This window comes from Lichtheimia ornata (genome assembly GCF_029851405.1).
Source record: "Lichtheimia ornata isolate CBS 291.66 chromosome Unknown scaffold00021, whole genome shotgun sequence".
Taxonomy (NCBI): domain Eukaryota; kingdom Fungi; phylum Mucoromycota; class Mucoromycetes; order Mucorales; family Lichtheimiaceae; genus Lichtheimia; species Lichtheimia ornata.
In genome coordinates, this window is record NW_026695341.1 from 116,058 (window position 1) to 133,657 (window position 17,600).

The 17,600-nt window shown below is 43.6% G+C and overlaps 8 protein-coding genes across 8 annotated transcripts; 3 read left to right on the forward strand and 5 right to left on the reverse strand.

Annotated features, from left to right (window-relative positions):
- Positions 1-111: 111 nt before the first annotated feature.
- On the forward strand, positions 112-707 carry O0I10_005284 (uncharacterized protein; the record flags this gene model as incomplete). Its single annotated transcript, XM_058485329.1, has 2 exons — positions 112-229; positions 292-707. The coding sequence occupies 2 exons, from the start codon at positions 112-114 to the stop codon at positions 705-707; spliced, it is 534 nt and encodes a 177-aa protein (XP_058343815.1).
- A 126-nt stretch (positions 708-833) lies between these two features.
- O0I10_005285 (uncharacterized protein) lies at positions 834-1,446 on the forward strand (the record flags this gene model as incomplete). The annotated part of the gene is made up of 2 exons (XM_058485330.1): positions 834-933; positions 998-1,446. The coding sequence occupies 2 exons, from the start codon at positions 834-836 to the stop codon at positions 1,444-1,446; spliced, it is 549 nt and encodes a 182-aa protein (XP_058343816.1).
- Positions 1,447-1,662: 216 nt separating this feature from the next.
- Positions 1,663-4,368, forward strand: O0I10_005286 (uncharacterized protein; the record flags this gene model as incomplete). Its single annotated transcript, XM_058485331.1, has 11 exons — positions 1,663-1,971; positions 2,036-2,167; positions 2,225-2,285; positions 2,340-2,593; positions 2,660-3,050; positions 3,114-3,399; positions 3,451-3,560; positions 3,621-3,739; positions 3,800-3,987; positions 4,055-4,212; positions 4,274-4,368. The coding sequence occupies 11 exons, from the start codon at positions 1,663-1,665 to the stop codon at positions 4,366-4,368; spliced, it is 2,103 nt and encodes a 700-aa protein (XP_058343817.1).
- A 25-nt stretch (positions 4,369-4,393) lies between these two features.
- Positions 4,394-5,363, reverse strand: O0I10_005287 (uncharacterized protein; the record flags this gene model as incomplete). The annotated part of the gene is made up of 8 exons (XM_058485332.1): positions 4,394-4,498; positions 4,561-4,627; positions 4,692-4,724; positions 4,786-4,918; positions 4,983-5,005; positions 5,078-5,175; positions 5,233-5,256; positions 5,319-5,363. The coding sequence occupies 8 exons, from the start codon at positions 5,361-5,363 to the stop codon at positions 4,394-4,396; spliced, it is 528 nt and encodes a 175-aa protein (XP_058343818.1).
- Positions 5,364-5,572: 209 nt separating this feature from the next.
- Positions 5,573-8,011, reverse strand: O0I10_005288 (uncharacterized protein; the record flags this gene model as incomplete). The annotated part of the gene is made up of 7 exons (XM_058485333.1): positions 5,573-5,848; positions 5,906-6,341; positions 6,399-6,562; positions 6,627-6,905; positions 6,960-7,245; positions 7,311-7,504; positions 7,568-8,011. 7 exons carry the CDS (start codon positions 8,009-8,011, stop codon positions 5,573-5,575), a joined length of 2,079 nt encoding a protein of 692 aa, XP_058343819.1.
- Positions 8,012-8,210: 199 nt separating this feature from the next.
- On the reverse strand, positions 8,211-8,627 carry O0I10_005289 (uncharacterized protein; the record flags this gene model as incomplete). Its single annotated transcript, XM_058485334.1, has 1 exon — positions 8,211-8,627. One exon carries the CDS (start codon positions 8,625-8,627, stop codon positions 8,211-8,213), a length of 417 nt encoding a protein of 138 aa, XP_058343820.1.
- Positions 8,628-13,885: 5,258 nt separating this feature from the next.
- On the reverse strand, positions 13,886-14,944 carry O0I10_005290 (uncharacterized protein; the record flags this gene model as incomplete). The annotated part of the gene is made up of 2 exons (XM_058485335.1): positions 13,886-14,560; positions 14,615-14,944. The coding sequence occupies 2 exons, from the start codon at positions 14,942-14,944 to the stop codon at positions 13,886-13,888; spliced, it is 1,005 nt and encodes a 334-aa protein (XP_058343821.1).
- A 197-nt stretch (positions 14,945-15,141) lies between these two features.
- O0I10_005291 (uncharacterized protein) lies at positions 15,142-17,418 on the reverse strand (the record flags this gene model as incomplete). Its single annotated transcript, XM_058485336.1, has 4 exons — positions 15,142-15,705; positions 16,111-16,271; positions 16,332-16,727; positions 16,782-17,418. 4 exons carry the CDS (start codon positions 17,416-17,418, stop codon positions 15,142-15,144), a joined length of 1,758 nt encoding a protein of 585 aa, XP_058343822.1.
- Between the last annotated feature and the right edge of the window lie 182 nt (positions 17,419-17,600).

Genomic DNA, 17,600 nt, shown 5'->3' on the forward strand with positions numbered 1-17,600 from the left:
TCGGGAAATAATGACGCACTGCCTTTATAAAATACCATTTTCTAAATGTCAATCACCACCAACTCCCCGCCCCCCACCACCCCCACCCCTGGCATTGTGTATCAACAAAAGATGGTGGTCCCCGTAAATAACAATAGCAGCCCTTTCCATGTGCGTCAGGTTACCAGCGAAGATTTGAAACATGTTGGCAAAATTGTGGAGATTATCAATGGTGCCTTTGTTGCTGATAGTAACGTATCATACATTTACCCATTTGAACAAGACACCGAATACTCAAAATGATCCGATTAGATACGTGGACATCTGTGCGTCATTTTGGGATGAAGCAACGTGTCAATTATGCCGAGGTAGAAGATTTAGTAAGAAACAAGATCTTATTGTGTGTCTTTGATGAAAATCAAGTGGTGGTTGCTACGGCAGAGATCCAACCGATAAATTCAGAAGAAGCTGGCATTGGACTTGTTTCGGTTGACCCCGCACGACAATCTCAGGGCATTGGCAAACTTCTCCTCCTGGCAACAATAGATAAGATCAAGGAAATGGGATACAAGGTAACATCCATGTCCATTTTGGGCGAACGACCAGAGTTACTAGCATGGTACGCCAAACTTGGGTTCCAAGATACCGGCGAACGTCCTTTATACCGTAACCCTGCTGTCATCGAGGCCGTGCTTCCTCTCACTGTGGTGAAGAAGAATCTGAGTTGATCAGTCATAGTTTGTAATTGGTTCCGTTCTTACGGCATACTTGCTGTATAAATACATGTCGTCGTCTTTTTTCATCCTCCTTCTTTGTTGCCCCCCTTTTCTTTTTCCTTTGTTGCCTTTTTAAATATGGTTCACACTAATCTTTTGGTGCGTGACGCCACTGTGGATGATTTGAAACATACCAGTGAAGTCGTTGAAATCATCAACACCGCATATCGATCTGAAGGTAGAAAGCAGAGAAATACATGGATCGATCATCTTGCCAGGATGCTGATGTTATATAATAATAGCCAGCTGGACTTCTGAAAACGAGATTGTTGATGGTCCACGTATCAATGCTGCTGAATTGGAGGATATTGTGCGTAACAACGGCAACCCTCACCGAATCTTGTATGCATTTGAAAAGGATGAGCAAGGTGCTGAGTCCTTGGTGGTTGGCACGTCTTTGATTGAAGCTAGCAAAGATGATCCAAGTGAAGCCGAAGTGCGCTTGTTCTCTGTACGTCCATCGCATCAATCCCGAGGTCTTGGTCGCCTTATTTTTGATGCATCTCTCAATCGCATGCGAGAGCTTGGTTTACGTACAGCTGTTTTACGTGTGTTTGACACCCGAGGTGGTCTTATTGAATGGTACAAGAAGCTTGGATTCAAAGAAACCGGCGTATTGAGATACGAAGGTGCCAGTGGCAAACTTAAGATTGACGGCGTCAACTTTGTCATTCTCAAGCAAGATCTTTAGATCATAAATAGTACTATCCAGCATCATCATACCTCTTTTCCTAGACAATAAACCATACATCCCCCCCTTTTCATTGTGTCATATGAAATTGATTTTGGCGATATATGCGCGTGGTTCCCATTTTTGAAGTACGCGCCCTTTGTGGAACATTACCATTGTCCTTTTCTTTCGTGTTTACCACCCCCACATACATACACCACTTGGCCTTTTCTTGCCATGGCCAACAATCAAGAAGAGCCATTCGACTATTTTCAAGACGACGACTTTTTATTCGACGACAATGTGTTCGACGCCATTGATAAACAAGAATCCATCTATTTAAGCACACAACAACCACCCGATCCAGTCCATGTCCAAGAAGAACGGCCTAATGAAGTACCTACAATCGAAGTGACCTATCGCGATCCACCGCAAAGAACAACGGATACACTACCAACGACGGGCTATTCACTAAGGGCGGATGATACGGCTGGTCTTCAGTGGCAAAGTAGTCTTGGCCAAGTTGAATCCAGTGGATTACAAGAGGTATAGATACCTTGTACCTTTATTATTCATACGAATCATTAACACTATCAGCAACGCATTATAGCATCAACAACGCGAGATTGAAGGTCTACGATTCACAGTGGAACGGTTGCAATTAAGATTGAAGGAGGATCAACTCATCAACGAGAACCTATCACGTGAATTGACAGTGCTCCGATCTGACAAGCAGTTCATGGTAAGTAAGATGGCGTGAGAGGAGGTATCGACAAGATGAATAATGATTTATTACAAGGAACAAGAATTATTGAGTGCAAGACTTGAATTACAAGCCAAAGGAAGAGAAAAGGACAAGCGTAAGGATTTCATTGTGAGCTATTTATATACATGAAGCCTCATTGTTTGATTAGGATCATCGACATTTCCAAGTGGATCAGGGTTTTCTCTCCCTTCAAGTAGGCGAAGGTCTAATTTACCACCACGTCAACGTTCTGTTACACCATCATCTTCTCGTGCCACCACACCTGCACCTGTCATTCCTCAACGATCGGATCGTAAGCGACCAGCTCCACAGGAACCAGAATCACCAAGAAGCACATCTTCATCCTCTTTTCCTATCAACACGAGCAACGTTGATGTCGAAGTAGATCGGGAGCGTTATCAGGTAGGTTGGCACGCACATTCACACAGCAGCATCATCATGCATTTCATCTAATTAATGCCATACTAGTTCCTAAGACGTTTGCTTTCACAAGAATTTGTTGATATGGAACGAGAGAACCATGCTATGATCAAATCCTTCGATACCCATTGGTCACCATCCACCATTACGTTTCTCAGCAGCCGTTTTGCACGACGCTTTATCCCTGATCAGAGCAGACGTGATGTTAGCAGCAAATTAACCGTGTTGGCAACAGACATCTCCTCATGTATCGCACAGCATGATCCATTCAACTTGCAAAGTGTCATTCAGCAGCTATTCGGCGTCCTTGCATTGTATTTTTCGATTTGTGTGAATGACAAGACGTTGGATGTACTCGCACAGACCATTTACACCATCCATCGCTTGGTTTCGTTTTATAATGAGGCGATCCAGTACATGCTTCGTGATCTTCAACGTGGTAAGTAGTAGGAGCAAGGCATGGGGGGACGTCTTTATTGTGGAACTCATTTACGTATTCTAGCCGGGCAACAGGCTATTTACATGAAGCTTATTCAGTGCGTTGACGATTTTCTACAAACATTGAACATGGACGCCAAACAACAACGCATTCCTACCGACACATTACCCGATTTGACCACTGTATCTTATCAAGATATCAAGACTTGGTGTGCTGCCAATCGTGTCGATCCATGCGTGCTGCAAAGTGTATCAAAACCTACAGTATCTCGAGACACGGGTGAAAAGGCCATCATTCACATTATTGATATTTATCATCACGCCTTTTATTACGGTTCCGATATACAAAGGTACACCAAAATCATTGTATAGGAATAGTCCATGCTCATTGTTTTACGTAGTTTTCATTTCTTGTTGCGTGAGCCATCCTTCCTAAAGCTGATCTCTCCTACGACGCCGCTCCCTATCCTTTCACGTGCACTTGATTTGCTGATACGATTCACACAAGATGGTAATGGATAAAGACAACAATCATTCTATCTATCGAATACTGATTAAGGATGGGGTTTAGAGGATCTATCGGTCTTTTTCACGAGAACAAGGTTGCCGAATAATGAGATGTGGTCGGTGTCAGATCGTCTAATGGGCGTTATCAACATGTCATTGCGTTACGAATCTTTATACAAGGAGGTGGGTTTAGGATGGAAGTGACGATACAAGGGATATCTTTTTCTCATATAGATATCTTAGTGGTACACGGTACGGATCAAGAGCATCACCTTGCTAAAGGACACGTTTGCTACGCTTTCAAAGTCGGCTCGAGAAGAATGGGCTCATCCGGATTTGCTTGTGCAGATTGGGCAGACTATTTTCAATGATGTGTGGGCCATCATGGATGTTGGCAAGCCCCCTTATAGACCTATTCCTTTAGACCTTAGGTAAGAGGACATGGGGACATGGATGGATGGATGGTATTTATGTGTGTGTACTAATCATATATTGTAGTGGCCGCTTTATCCATGTCGGCTTACATCTTTTGAATGACATGCTGAGCAGTTTCGATGCTGCAATGGACACATCCGGCAAGACACATGATGCTTTACTCAAGATATACATGAAGATGCTACCTACGGTATCAAAACAATGGCCTGAAAAACATCCTGGTATGTGTGGTTTCCTTTAAGATCATCATCAGACGTTCTCATTTTATTCGAAAAATAATAGCTGGCAAGGAGTTGAAACGCATGCATCGCCTTTTACGAGCAATGCAGGGAATGATGCAAACCGAGAGTGCTTCAACGACTATGGGTACATGCTGACAAGGCTTCTCCGCTTAGCTTTTCTTTATTCAACGTGGGTCTTCTCTGTTGACGACGACGATGGGTTCACCTTGACAGGCCGTTTGGGTGATGGGAGCTTCTCAGTGCTGGTGGTGGTAGATGATGAGGTCTGTATTGTAATGGTTAATTTGGAGGAGTTATGAAGAGTAAGAAGGATTCCATGAAACTTACCAATCGACCATTCTCATCTTGTAGCCGTACAACATCGAGCGTTAGATTGTATATATGTCGCAAGACCCTGAATTCAAAAGACTTTTGCATTAGTGAAGGATGGGGCAAGAGGGAGGAAGCTATCGACTTACAATGTCAAAAACAGGGTAGATCCCGTCAAGTACCTTTGTAAATAGACCGTATGAATGATTGTATATAAAACAAGCCTAGAATTTAGAGACTTACATATTACGTTGTGCATAAAACTTTTTGGCAGCAAGATTAGCATCAGTGCGTGCATCATGTATGGGCGCTGTGCTATCAACGCCCTCGGTGGGTAATACAGCATTTTGGATTGTTTGGAGGCGATTGATAGAATCTACCATATTGCATCATTATCGCGTCATGTACGAGAAGTCTTCATCAGCCGACATAATACTTACCGATAAAGAGAACAAATATGAATCTGCATGACCGTATGTGTAACAATCGGATGATTAGCATGTTTGTTTGTTGACGATCGTGTATGACATGTTACCCAAAGACAATGCGTAGAATGTATTTAATGTGCTGTACCTCGGGGTTAGTCGACAAGAACATGAACATGTGTTTACGCCAATTGTTCGGCATTGGTGTCTACTCAACCATCTATTGTGAGTCCATGAGTCTAATTTTGTGTTAAGAATAGTTTACCATGAGCAATAGAAAGAATGCAATCTTGAAACCAAGACATGAGTGAGTATGGCGCTTTCCGATAATCTCTCTTCCTTTCCTCTTACCTCCACCACTAGGATGAGAAAAACGATCGTGTAGTATAAGGTCATGATGGTGAAAATGCATAAAATGGGAAGAGAGGTGTCGAAAAATGCTAGTTAAAGGTGAACCCAAATGGAGTCATTGACCCAGACCCCTGCTGGCGATTTACTTTAACCCCCCATTTCCAAGATTTAATTGGCCATTGTGTTGTTTCTCCTCCTTTTCATTGTTAAGATCATCAAAACGTATATCCATGCTGTCAATAAAAGGAATAGGTTTATTGGTTTGTGTATAAACGGTAGGATCCACGTGAAAAGCTAAGAGGAACAAGGGTTCCCAAGTATGCTTTGGCCAAGACGTCAAGCGAAGCAGCATCCAACACTAATAAGAACGAAGTCGATCGTGCCGAATCCATGACAATACTCAAAAGAACACCATCGTCTTCAGCCACTTCATCACCAGGTCCAGTGGATGGTCTTGGGATAAACACCGCTTCACTTGGGTAACATCCTTTCTCATGCCATGCACCTGCAATGGTTCGATCACGCATATTCTAGTAGATAAAGTTGTCAATACATGCTTCATGCAACCTGTATAATAGTCAACTTACCGCTTTGATAATGGTATCCCAAATTTGACCATCCGCAATTGAGCTGGATGCTGAAAAGCCAAGGCCATACATGAATGTGTGGGCATGTAACTTGTAGTTGGGATTGACTTGTGGAAGCTCGAGTGAAGGCTGCAACCATTTGTTGTAGGATGCTTCAGGAATCGAGTTGGTAGCTGGCGTAGTCTTACGGAAAGCACCAAATAATCCTCCTCCACCATTACCGCCCGCTGTAGATGGATGACGGCTGCCAGTGACCGAAACGGTGTGCAGCACATAACGTCGCAATTCAGAAGCTGCCAGTCGTGGTGGCTTCATTTGTGTTGGGTTTCGTAGACCTTCGACCATAAGCTGTTGTGCAATGGTATCATCGGGATAGCAGATAATGTCCACGTACACGTTGTCATTCTCATCTTCAAATGCATTGACATGATGGAAGCTGTTTATAGATATTAGTATATATGATGAATCTATATCCCATGATTTCAACACTTACGCAAAGCATGCATCAGATCGATAGGTAGCCACATGCTGACCACTTTGTCGCGATAGCACGTAAAACAGGGTTGGTTGCGAACGATTGAATGTGAATGATTCAAGGATGCTCTCGTTCCATGAGAATTTCATGCCACCGGATGTTGCCAGCATAGGGAAAATGGCCTACCATAACATGCATGTTACCTTCTCCCTCCTTTTGTAAAGTACCATCCGCCACAAAACTTACCAAAATGATATACTTGGGTGTGATAGAGAAACTGTTGACATAGGCAGCAGGTGCAGTAACCGATCCAATCAACGCACCCTTTGGATTACGATCGCTGATGGTGAAGAAGTTGTACTTTGTAGACTGATATCCAACATCCATAGTAAAGTTGATGTATTCACCGGTGCGTGCATCAAATTGACCATTGGGACAAGAGGTATAGCCCTTGAAAGCAGGGTTGACTTCATTCCATGTTACAACGCGTGTAGGTCGCATATCAAATGGATCCAACTCTTGAATCTATACCAATACGATGAGCCAACTTGCCCCATATACATATAACAAAGTACTTACATGCTTGCCACGATTTTGGCAGAACAATCGACCATCCATGCCTGGGATGCTAGGAAGCACACGTGCACTGCAAGGCTCATAATCAGGTTTGGAAGTAGCACCGACACCAACGACCTTGGTCAACACCGTCTGATTGGTTTTTGTCATGAAAAGACCACCAGGATGACGAGAAGAGTAGCCATGGTTATCTCGGATCTTATCAATCAAGCGTCGGCATGTCAACCGGTTACGATAGCTGATGCTGTTGCGCTGGCCGTGGATATCAAATCGATTCACCAATGGCAACCTTTTCCCCACAAGCATCTTTATCAGCATCTCATTCCCATAGTGTCCTCCTTTACTATTACTTACCCATCAAACCAGTGACCAAATGTGAAATAGCGAGAGACATGTTGCAATTCACCATCCACCTCAAGCTTGCGCATATACTTGATATCGTAGGTGCCGGGGCCCACAGTAAAGTGCTCACATACAAGCCAATCAGGTAGCTGACCAGATACTTCAAGATCCACAATCTCCTTCAAGTCGTTTGCATTGTAAAAGCCCTATGTTTTTCAACAAGGTTAGATCTCTTTACTGCTGCTATCATCATTCCCATTCCTTTTTACCTTTGTATGTGAAATATCCTTATCCAAATTTTCTTGCTCATCATGATGTTCCACATGTACAACAGGTGCAACTGTCACTGGGATAGGCTCGTCCGGGCTATCACGACCATTGAGCAATGAGGTATCTTCTTGCCAAGGATCCAAAGAGCTATCGTTGCCGGACTCAAGAGGTCGATTATCATTGCTGTTGGCTGTTGTTGCTGCAACAGGAGTAACATCAAGTGCACCTTCGCTACTCTCTCTCCAGGCGTTGGTTGACTCGTCCTTGTTGATGTCAAGGTCCACAAAGGAATCGGCAATGGGATCATCTTGCAAGGGCGATTCCGTTATCGGGACATCTTGCTTGTCTTGCTTCGTGTCTTTGTCCTTCTGCTCGTTGTCCTTGTTGTCAGCATGCTCAAGAATGTTGTTATCGTGGTCAGTGGTGAGCTTGTCTTCTTCCATGTTGTAAAAAAGTGAGCGAAACAAGCGGCGATTCTGGTGCCAAATTGGATGCCTGCATATTGGATGGATGCAAACATGTGCCCGACGATCCAGGCACTAGTAATAGAACAAGAGTCTTTTTTGAAGAGGAGCACTATGGATTAGCACCATCATCTCCTGCTGTACTTTATTCTCATTAATATACAAATATGCAACCTATTTACTTTGATAAAACGGATTCACCAGGCTTGATGACAATCTCCTTTTCCTTGTTGAGCACTCCCATTGCCTTTTCCAATGTTTCTTGTTTGACGAGGATGTAATCGGTATCATAGGTACTCACAACGAAAACAGGAATCTTGTTATCACGCAAAGGATCAACAATGCTTGCCAAGATACCCACAAGACCAAAATCCATTTGTGCATCCACCTGGAAACAACGCCATCCACCCTCGGTCTTGTTGGCTTCGGCAGCTACACTTGCTGCAGCGTTGGTTGGACATACCACGGACACTTCAGCTGTGGTTTTGGAAATAGTATACCATGGCAACGTATCAAACCACGTCGCACTGGGTCGGTGATCTCGGTCGAATTGGTACAAGGAGAACTCATCAGGCAAGATTAGTAAAGAGATCATGGTCAAGTTTGCTGATGGTGAGTAAAGGTGAGAAAGTAGTATGCTGAGTTGCGCAGCCAACAACGCTGATATATACACGCATCATTGAGCCGTAATGAGCTATACGCCACACAGCATGATTCATACACAAGTCACTGATCCCGAAATACGTTGAACATTGAACACATACACAAAGGTTTGGATTTTCCCTAATGCTTGGGCCTTTTGATTTTGGGGATGATGAGTTCGTCGTATTGACTAAAGGATTTCAAGTGGCGTGGTAATTGGCTTTGTGGAAAGGTGTTGTTCATTATATGCCATCTTTAGCTTGGCTTTGCATGACATCCCATCACTTCAAGTTCGACATGAGTAGCATACCATCATCCAGTTTTTTAGCTGCCTACACTGGACGCCAAGTCAAATCCCACAATGATATTACCATGAGCTCATTCATTCATCCCATACACCATCCACACCCATCATCTCCATCTTCATCATCGATACGTAATAGTACATCTAATAAATCCAATAACCATTACGCATAGCAAAAGGGCATGTGTCATTTTACACTTTACATGATAGTAGTGATAATCCAACAGCAACCATTGCCTCACTACCAGGTCCCCAAGCATCAACCCTTTTTTCATCATTCATCTCAATCCGAATCATTATTTCTAGTAGTATACTCGACGTCCTTGACAAATAAAAAGAGTCTCTTGCATACATACACCGATAAGAAGAGCATTGCTGTTACTAACATTTCATGATTGCATAATCAAACATGTCACGATCAACCTGCCGGAAAGATCAACGCATTCGAAAGCACCATCTTTGTAATGACGACAACAGAAGTCCCAAGCCTGCCTGTGGATGTCCCTTCTCTGCTGTCGTCAACCAAAATATGGACGACTTTTCTTACAGCACAAAAAGAGCCTAGCACGCTTACCTATAACAATTTACAGTATACGTTATCATAAGTGCACTTTTCATCTTATATACATACAACCTTCTTTGCGTGATTAGGAACGAACATTGAAGACCATCAACATCATTGCCACTCACATCCTTTCACACACAATACATTTGTATGCGTTGATCATTTTTCTCTATTGACCGTACGATGGTTGACTTGCCATCCAGGCTATCATAGGCGGGCCTTATTATAGGGGAGGATCCATTATGCACTCTCCGCCAATGGGGTTGACTCTTCAAGATCTGCCTCGCGCTTTGTTACACAAACAAGTCCTTCTGTATCTTTGTCTCGAATATGGGCGAGGCGATTGACAATGACGATTGACAATGAACAAATACCACCTTTCATATAGCATCACGCTTACAGCATATGTAAAACATAAAGACGTCCATATCTCACAACTTTACAATCAAACGTGGAGTCTTTAATCCAACAATATTGCTCAGCGGGGTGAAGCACACCTTGTGTGGCAGTTTCACGATCGTGTTGGCCAATCCGAGATTTCGCAAATGTCGCCACCAGCCAAACCGGATCAACCTCTTGAATTTTTTTCGACGACGACGGAACTATTTTTTGGCTGGCAGCAACATTGGTTGAATCTGGGATCGGCCACGATCGACTTCATAGTTTGACATAAGATCGCTTTCACCCCGACGACCAACTCTGTTGTATTAAAGACCCCACGATTGATTGCAAAGTTTCGAGGTACGGGCGTCTTTATGTTTTTCAGATGCTGTAAGCGTGATGCTATATGATAAGTGGTCTTTGTTCATTGCCAAGTAGCTAGACCCTGGAGAGCCAAAGATGCAGGAGGACCTCTGGGGGTAACTCAGCTAAAAAGTCAGGACTTCAGGGACAATGCATGAAAGGTACGCAACCCTCACTTTTATGTCATACAATGGCAGCTAATAGCCACTTTTGTGCATTCTCAACTTTTGTGCATTCTATTGTAGGTGGACGATGCTCCTGCTCTAGACATTCATTTCCATGATTAAAGTAGGTTGATCCGAGCTGATTTGGTTGAGTTACGCTCACACAAGATTACATCGGTTGAGCTACATCGAGCGTGCTTTATGTCCAGAGTGATGTAATTTCTCTATGACCGCAGCTCAGTCAAATCAGCTCGGATCAACCTACTTTAATCATGGAAATGAATGTCTAGTGCAGGGGCATCGTTCCCATGCAGTGGATCTCGCAACAATGATGATTGGATAAAAGTGGCTGTTAGCTAGCAATACATGCCTGTTCCTAGATGATCCATAAAGTAATTATACATTGACCCTTTCATTCATGCAAACATAGCTGTGTTACACAACACGACCCTCTGCATCTTTTGCTCTGTCAGGGTCTAGCTACTTGACAATGAACAAAGACCACTCCTCATATAGCATCACGCTTACAAACATAAAGGTGCCTGTATCTCCAAACTTTACAATGAAACGTGTGGTTTTTATTAGAGCAATGGGCTCGGCTTGGCCAACAGCACCTTGTGTGAAAGTTTCACGTTCAATGTCGCAACTAGCCCAAAAAATATGTTTTGGTCGTCGTCGTCGAAGAGGTCGACCCTCAGATCCAGTTTGGCTGGTAGGGACATTGCGAAATCTGGGAATGGCCACGATGAACTTCATACTTTGACACAAGATCGCTTTGACTCAGCCGAGCAGCTTGTTCTCTTAAAGACCCCACACTTCATAGTAAAATCTTAAGATACGGGCGTTTTTATGTTTTTACTATGCTCCAAGCGTGATGCTATATGAAAAGTGGTCGTCGTTCATTGTTAAGTATTATGCCTACAATAGAGCCAAAGACGCAGAGGGACGTTTTTGTGCAACCGAGTTAAACTCAGGACTTCAGGGACAATACTTGACAGGTACGCAAGCTTCATTTGCAGTGCATACATTGGCAGCTAACAGCTACTTTTATCCAATCAGCATTGTTACCCAAACCACTGCATACGAACGATTCTCCTGCTCCAGCCCATCATTTCCATCTTTTCATCTTCTTGATCCGAGCTGATTTGACTGAGCTACGCTGGAACAGCGAACACGAAAATTCTTGAAAGACAGACCCTGCGAATGTCTCCGTCTTTCAAAGTTGTGGACGCTCCCATTCCAAATTTTCAAATGAAGCATGAAGTATTTATTATGGAAAAGTTGATCAGCATGCTTGACAGCACCCATCTGACCAATTTTCAAGTTGGAGGTGGGCAACTTCGGGGCGGTGGGCCGTCCGCTCTTTTGTTGCCGTCATCCACCATTTGGGCCGCCCCCGCATTTTAAATCTTCACAATGAAGTCTGCGTCTTTAAATGAATGAAGTTGATCAGAATGTCCCAGCGAACTTCTGACAAAGTTTCAAGTTCGAAATGGGGAATCCCAAGGTAATACATACTATTTCGATAAATCATGAATCGGCGCTGTCCTCCATTTCCGATTTACATGGTAAGCCCACATTATACCCTCCCATTCCAAATTTTCAAATGAAACATGAGGTCTTTTTTAAATCAACGTGATCAGCATGACCAAGAGCACCATGTGTTAAAGTTTCATGTGTGAGATAGGAAATCTCAATATCAAGAATTGATGTACACAGTGTTCATGCATTGATACAAGAGGTGTCCGCCCTATTTAATTTCCACTCCTTCCACTCGCCGACTTCTTGTCTCTTCCTCCATTCCCAACTGTTGCCCCATTCATGTGTACAACTACCACCTGCGAACGATTGTCCTGCTTCAACCCATCATGTCAATGCTACTACTCTCTCGATCCGATTGCCTTTGACTGAATGGCAAGCCCATGGCGTGTACACAGCCTTCTTGTCACTCTTCTACAACACACGAGTCTCTTGACACGACACACGCTCTTGTACACTCCTCTGCCACGACCAATCGGAACTGCATTCATTCCAGCAGTTGCTATTAGCAAGGGCTTTACTCCATTGTCTCAAACAGCGTCCTTTACTTGCAGCAACTTGCCTTACAGCCTTGTTCACGTTGACAGCAGATAGCCATTATACAAAAGCAGCTTTATTTGCGCATAGCAACTTTGTTCAATACATACGACTCTTGTGGATATGGATATGGATCTGAATGATGGTTTGGTGTATGGGATGGAAGGGATTGGATATACACAACACGTTGAATCCCTTAAGCCATTGAGAACGTGATGTCTACTTTGGATGAAACCATGTCACCCATCAACTATACCGCAATGCAAGCAATCTTCAGCTGGTTGAGCTGCGATCGAACATGACCAACAAAGAGAGAGTGACCAAGGATCGGATGGAAAAGGAGGCATATCAACAGCAATCACTGGGGCTCCTTTCTACCAACATGCTGGGTTTGGGATGGTGATCGTGGGTGGATGAATGCAAATGAGGATCAAGGGTTGCGATTACTTGTCGCTTTGTCAGCAGGAACGTTGGATGGTATCACGTGGACATGGCTGAGGATGATGATGGATGGGGTGGAATTGACCAAAGATGTTTACAGGTATGGGTGATATTGGAATGCTCGAGTTAATGCACGCGGCAGCTATTTTGCGATCATGGATGAAGGACAATACAATGACGCATTCTTCCCCGTTATCTCTATGTGATTCACCCCCATACCTTATTCAATTTGCAATGCTATTCTTTTATCATATTTACTCCATAAACATCCACACTACAATGTACTATTACTTTCATTGATTGAAAATTGGATTCAACATGTTATTAAGAAGGGCATCGTTCTATCATTGAATGAGCAAGATGTGGACATTTGGACGACATCTGGATTGAGAGGGTTGGATAGAAAGTCAAGTTGCAAAGATAATGAATCCAAGAGTAGTGATGATGCCCAACATTACTGCTTGTTACATAAAAAGGTTACCTTGCTTCATTGTAAGCTTAATTCTTTACATAATGAACCTGCCACCACCCAATGGTTGACAAACGATAATATGTACAACACTCGCCAAGCATTACGAAAGGTCCTATCGCGTTGGGGACGTGATGCAGAGCTCATGTTGGAGAACAATGGCAGCAAGTTTATCCCTCTTTGGATAGGCAAAAATGACGCACGATAAACAAACATACCAGATAGGCAACATGACATCTTGACACGAAAAATGCACATATTTGGCTATGATAGATGGCATCTTTATTACATAGGAATAATCAGCATACTTGGGAGTGTTCATAATAGATGTTAGACGTAGAAAAAGGAGTGTATAGTAATAGTAGTAGACGTCGTGTTGTTGCATAAAAAAAGTATTGTCGCATAAAAGCATCCTTACATAAGATGAAACCGAAAGCTGGTATAGTGATCACCCATAAACAGAATGGCGATGACGACGTTGTGCATGATCGACACCATTTTGACACACCATGATACTCTTGCACCAAGGATCATCCAATACAGCTTGAGCCGAGATACGCTTGGATGCATCCAAATCAAGCATACGGCAGAGGATGCGTCTGATGGTCTTGTTGGTTAATTGATGAAAGAGGACGAAATCTTCACCACCGCTCTTGACAAATGCACGAAAGCCAACATCGTGTCTAACCGATGCCAAGTTCCAAGGCAAACCATGGCGGTATAAACAATACAGCACAATGGCAGCAGACCAAACATCGGTCGCATCGGGTTTTGTGATTGCTTTGTTCCGAACAAGTTCAACTGCCATGTAAGGTCGAGATCCAACGATAGCATCGGCACCACCACCATGCATGATAGAGGAGGAAGAAGAACGTGTGGTTGTTGCCGCCACCGTTTTGTTGTTGTAAGGGGAACGAAACACTTGGGCTGTGCCAAAATCTCCAATTTTGAGACATCCATCACGGGTCCATAGCAAATTCTCAGGCTTGATATCGCGATGTGCCACACCAATTGAATGCAAAAAGCATAGTCCCTGCATAAGTTGCTTGAAACTGCAATCCTTCTCATGGTCATGAGTCATTCGCATAGCCTTGATGCTTTGGAATAGATCGCCTCCACTGCACTTTGGAGACTATCAGTCATACGTCAACGATGCATGTATTTAAGTAGTACATACGTATTCCATGACGGCACAATAATTGCCTTCATATATCGCCAAATCAAATGTGCGTACAATGTTGGCATGGTTACCGACGGTGGATGCAATGCAAAATTCGCTATTGACGCGTTTCATATACTCACGCAAATTTTCACGGCGACGAAGATGAAAGCGTTTAATGGCATACAAGGCTCTTCCACGCTTGTAAATCATGACCACACCATTTGATCCATGTCCTACACGACCTGAAGGTACACCATATGAATCCACGCTTTTTCGATGTTCGGTGTCTAATAGCAGGGGAGGTGGTTGACAAAGGGATGGTATCAATCTTTGATGCCAATCCATAAGGTACGTAGCGTAGAGAGAGAGAGAGAGGTGTAGTAAGGGTAAGGGAGAAAGGGTGGGGGACTCATTATATGTAACGACGACCCATCCATCTATCATGTTTTCCAGCCCATTATCCAATAGCACAATTGCCTTGAGTTGTTTACATGCTGCATTCCCATTTATTCGCAAACAAAAAAAGGGGAAGATAGAAGAATTTACTCGTCTTGAACGATGGTGTTGCGCTCGGAGACATAGATACCATCCAAGAACTTACGGATATCCTTGTTACGGACACGGCAAGTTTGTTGAATGTCGGCAGCGGATTGGGAGACGTTCTCGAGATCGTTACCAGTGATAACCAACTCATCCTTTTGGTTCTTGGAGGCTTCACAGGTGACACCCTCGCGCATCTTGACTTGGAAAGCGACCTTTTGACCCAAAAAGTTACGGATCTCAACAGCATCGTTGGTACCATTCACAATCACGTTGATGGGAAAGTGAGCATACACATAACGCATCTTGTATTGGAAGCCCTTGGTGACACCAGTGATCATGTTGTTGACAATGGAGCGAACAGTACGGATAGCAGCGACGTGCTTACGGGCACCGTGGTAGACAGTGAAGAGAAGAGTGTTCTTGTTGGCGAACTTGATCTCAATGTTCAAATGGCGCAAGTTCTTGGTCAAAGTGCCACGGGGACCCTTGACGGTAACGATGCGAGACTTGATGCTCACATTGACACCCTCGGGGATGGTAAGTTGATCGTCTTTGACAAGGTCCTGAAGTCATAACAGTAGTGGTATTAGTGTATTTGCTCTCTCTCTCGTGCCGGTTTGTGGTGGCTGTAAATAATTACCTTCATGGCCGATTATCGATTCCCTGTAGAATAGAAAAAAAAAGTAATCCATCCATTAGTATATCCATCTAATCCATTCATCCATTCATCCATCTCAATCATCCATCACACCCCATCTGATGTAATGTGCTTGATTAAAGATCACTTACCGTATGCAATTAAGAGGGGAGAAAGAGGAGGTCTTCAGATTTGGTAACTGGAGGTTGCCATTTGCCCCCCATCCAGCTCGGTCCCTTCCCATGAATTTGAATATCCGATATAAATCCACACACACAAAAAAGTGATACGCACGTGATCTTTGCTTGTCAAACTAGCTCTTTTCCTCTACCTCCTTCACTACTTGATCCTTTATTATTTCTACTGACTCAAAATATTGATCATGCTGAAATTTAAGGCATTCATTTCCCCAGCTTGTCCAATGTGGAGTAAGGCATCGTGCAAAGAGTTCGAGACACTTAGGATTCTTGGGCAAATACTTGGCCATCACATCTTTTGATACCACAATCAATTTCAGGCTCTCACATCTCTTCACAAGTAATATACACATACCTTGTAATGGTGGTTTACGAGAATGGCGTCGACTTGGAATACTAATGATAGCATGCGTATCTGGTATCCTCCCTTCTCTTGTCGATAGAGGTTCTTCTTGATCCTGCTGTTGCTGCTGTGGCATGACAATACCCAACACGAGCTGCTCATAGGGTTTTCGATGAGGCGAATCCAATGGCACTACGGGTTCTCCTTTGGTTGTCACTTTGAGCCAATACCACACACCCACTAGCTTGATGTTCCATGTCGGGAATAGCTTGTTCATCACAAACTTGCGAAATTTGGGCTTGTTGGTCACCCATACTGCCAGTAAACCACCTGGTGCTATCAATTGCTTCATGGGTATCTTGAACAAGTCGTAAATATCTTGTGTTTCATAATGCGATGAGCGGTGGACTATCAACAAGGATAAATATATGAAACATCATCACCTTTCTTTTATTTACTTACCACTCTTATTGGGCCATGGTGGATCCATCACCACAAAATCAAAAAGGCCAATGGATCTTGCATGTGCTTTCAAGTCTTTCATGCCGCTTGACATGTCACTCATGTAGAAAGATGCACGTGGTGGAATAATGTAATCTTGATCCTGGATGGTGATTTGCATGGCGTTGCTGGTGGAGGGATTGGAGATGATGCGGTGAAAGACATCCAAAGGCTCCATCACGTGATCTTCTTCTTCTTGGAGGTTGAGGTCATCCTCTTTTTGTGTAAAGCGACTGGATGCTTGTGCCAATGCTACCAAGCTTGTAAAATCGATCCCAATAGCATCATTGCTCGCTGCTGCTTCCTTGTTGTCAAGGTGGCTGAACACATCTTTGGGAAGTTCATTGATACATTGGGTAAGAAATGGACGTGCATGCTCCTGGTGCCAGCTCTCAGTCTCGATATCAGCTGTATTCTCCTGTCGTTTGCGCTTTTGCCCTGCTGATGCTGTACTAGCACTTGACTTGTAATAAGGCTCATGCACACTGAATTCGCCTCGTCGCAATTGGAGTGGTTGTGAATGCAATTTGAGTTCCTTGGAAAAGGCTGCCTGGCAATCAAGAACGTCGACATGTTGCGTGGAAAAGAGGATCGCCATTGGAGTAGTAAAGCGACACACCTCAAAAATGGAAAATGAAAGCGGTGTATCCCATCATGCAGATGCCGCTGAGCACCGCAAGGTAAGGATAGTGTGATGTATATGAGCGTAAATCAGCGATGGTATTGATATCAACAGGCTACTATTGTAGTTGATAAGGGGTATCCTAGCTACAAAGAACA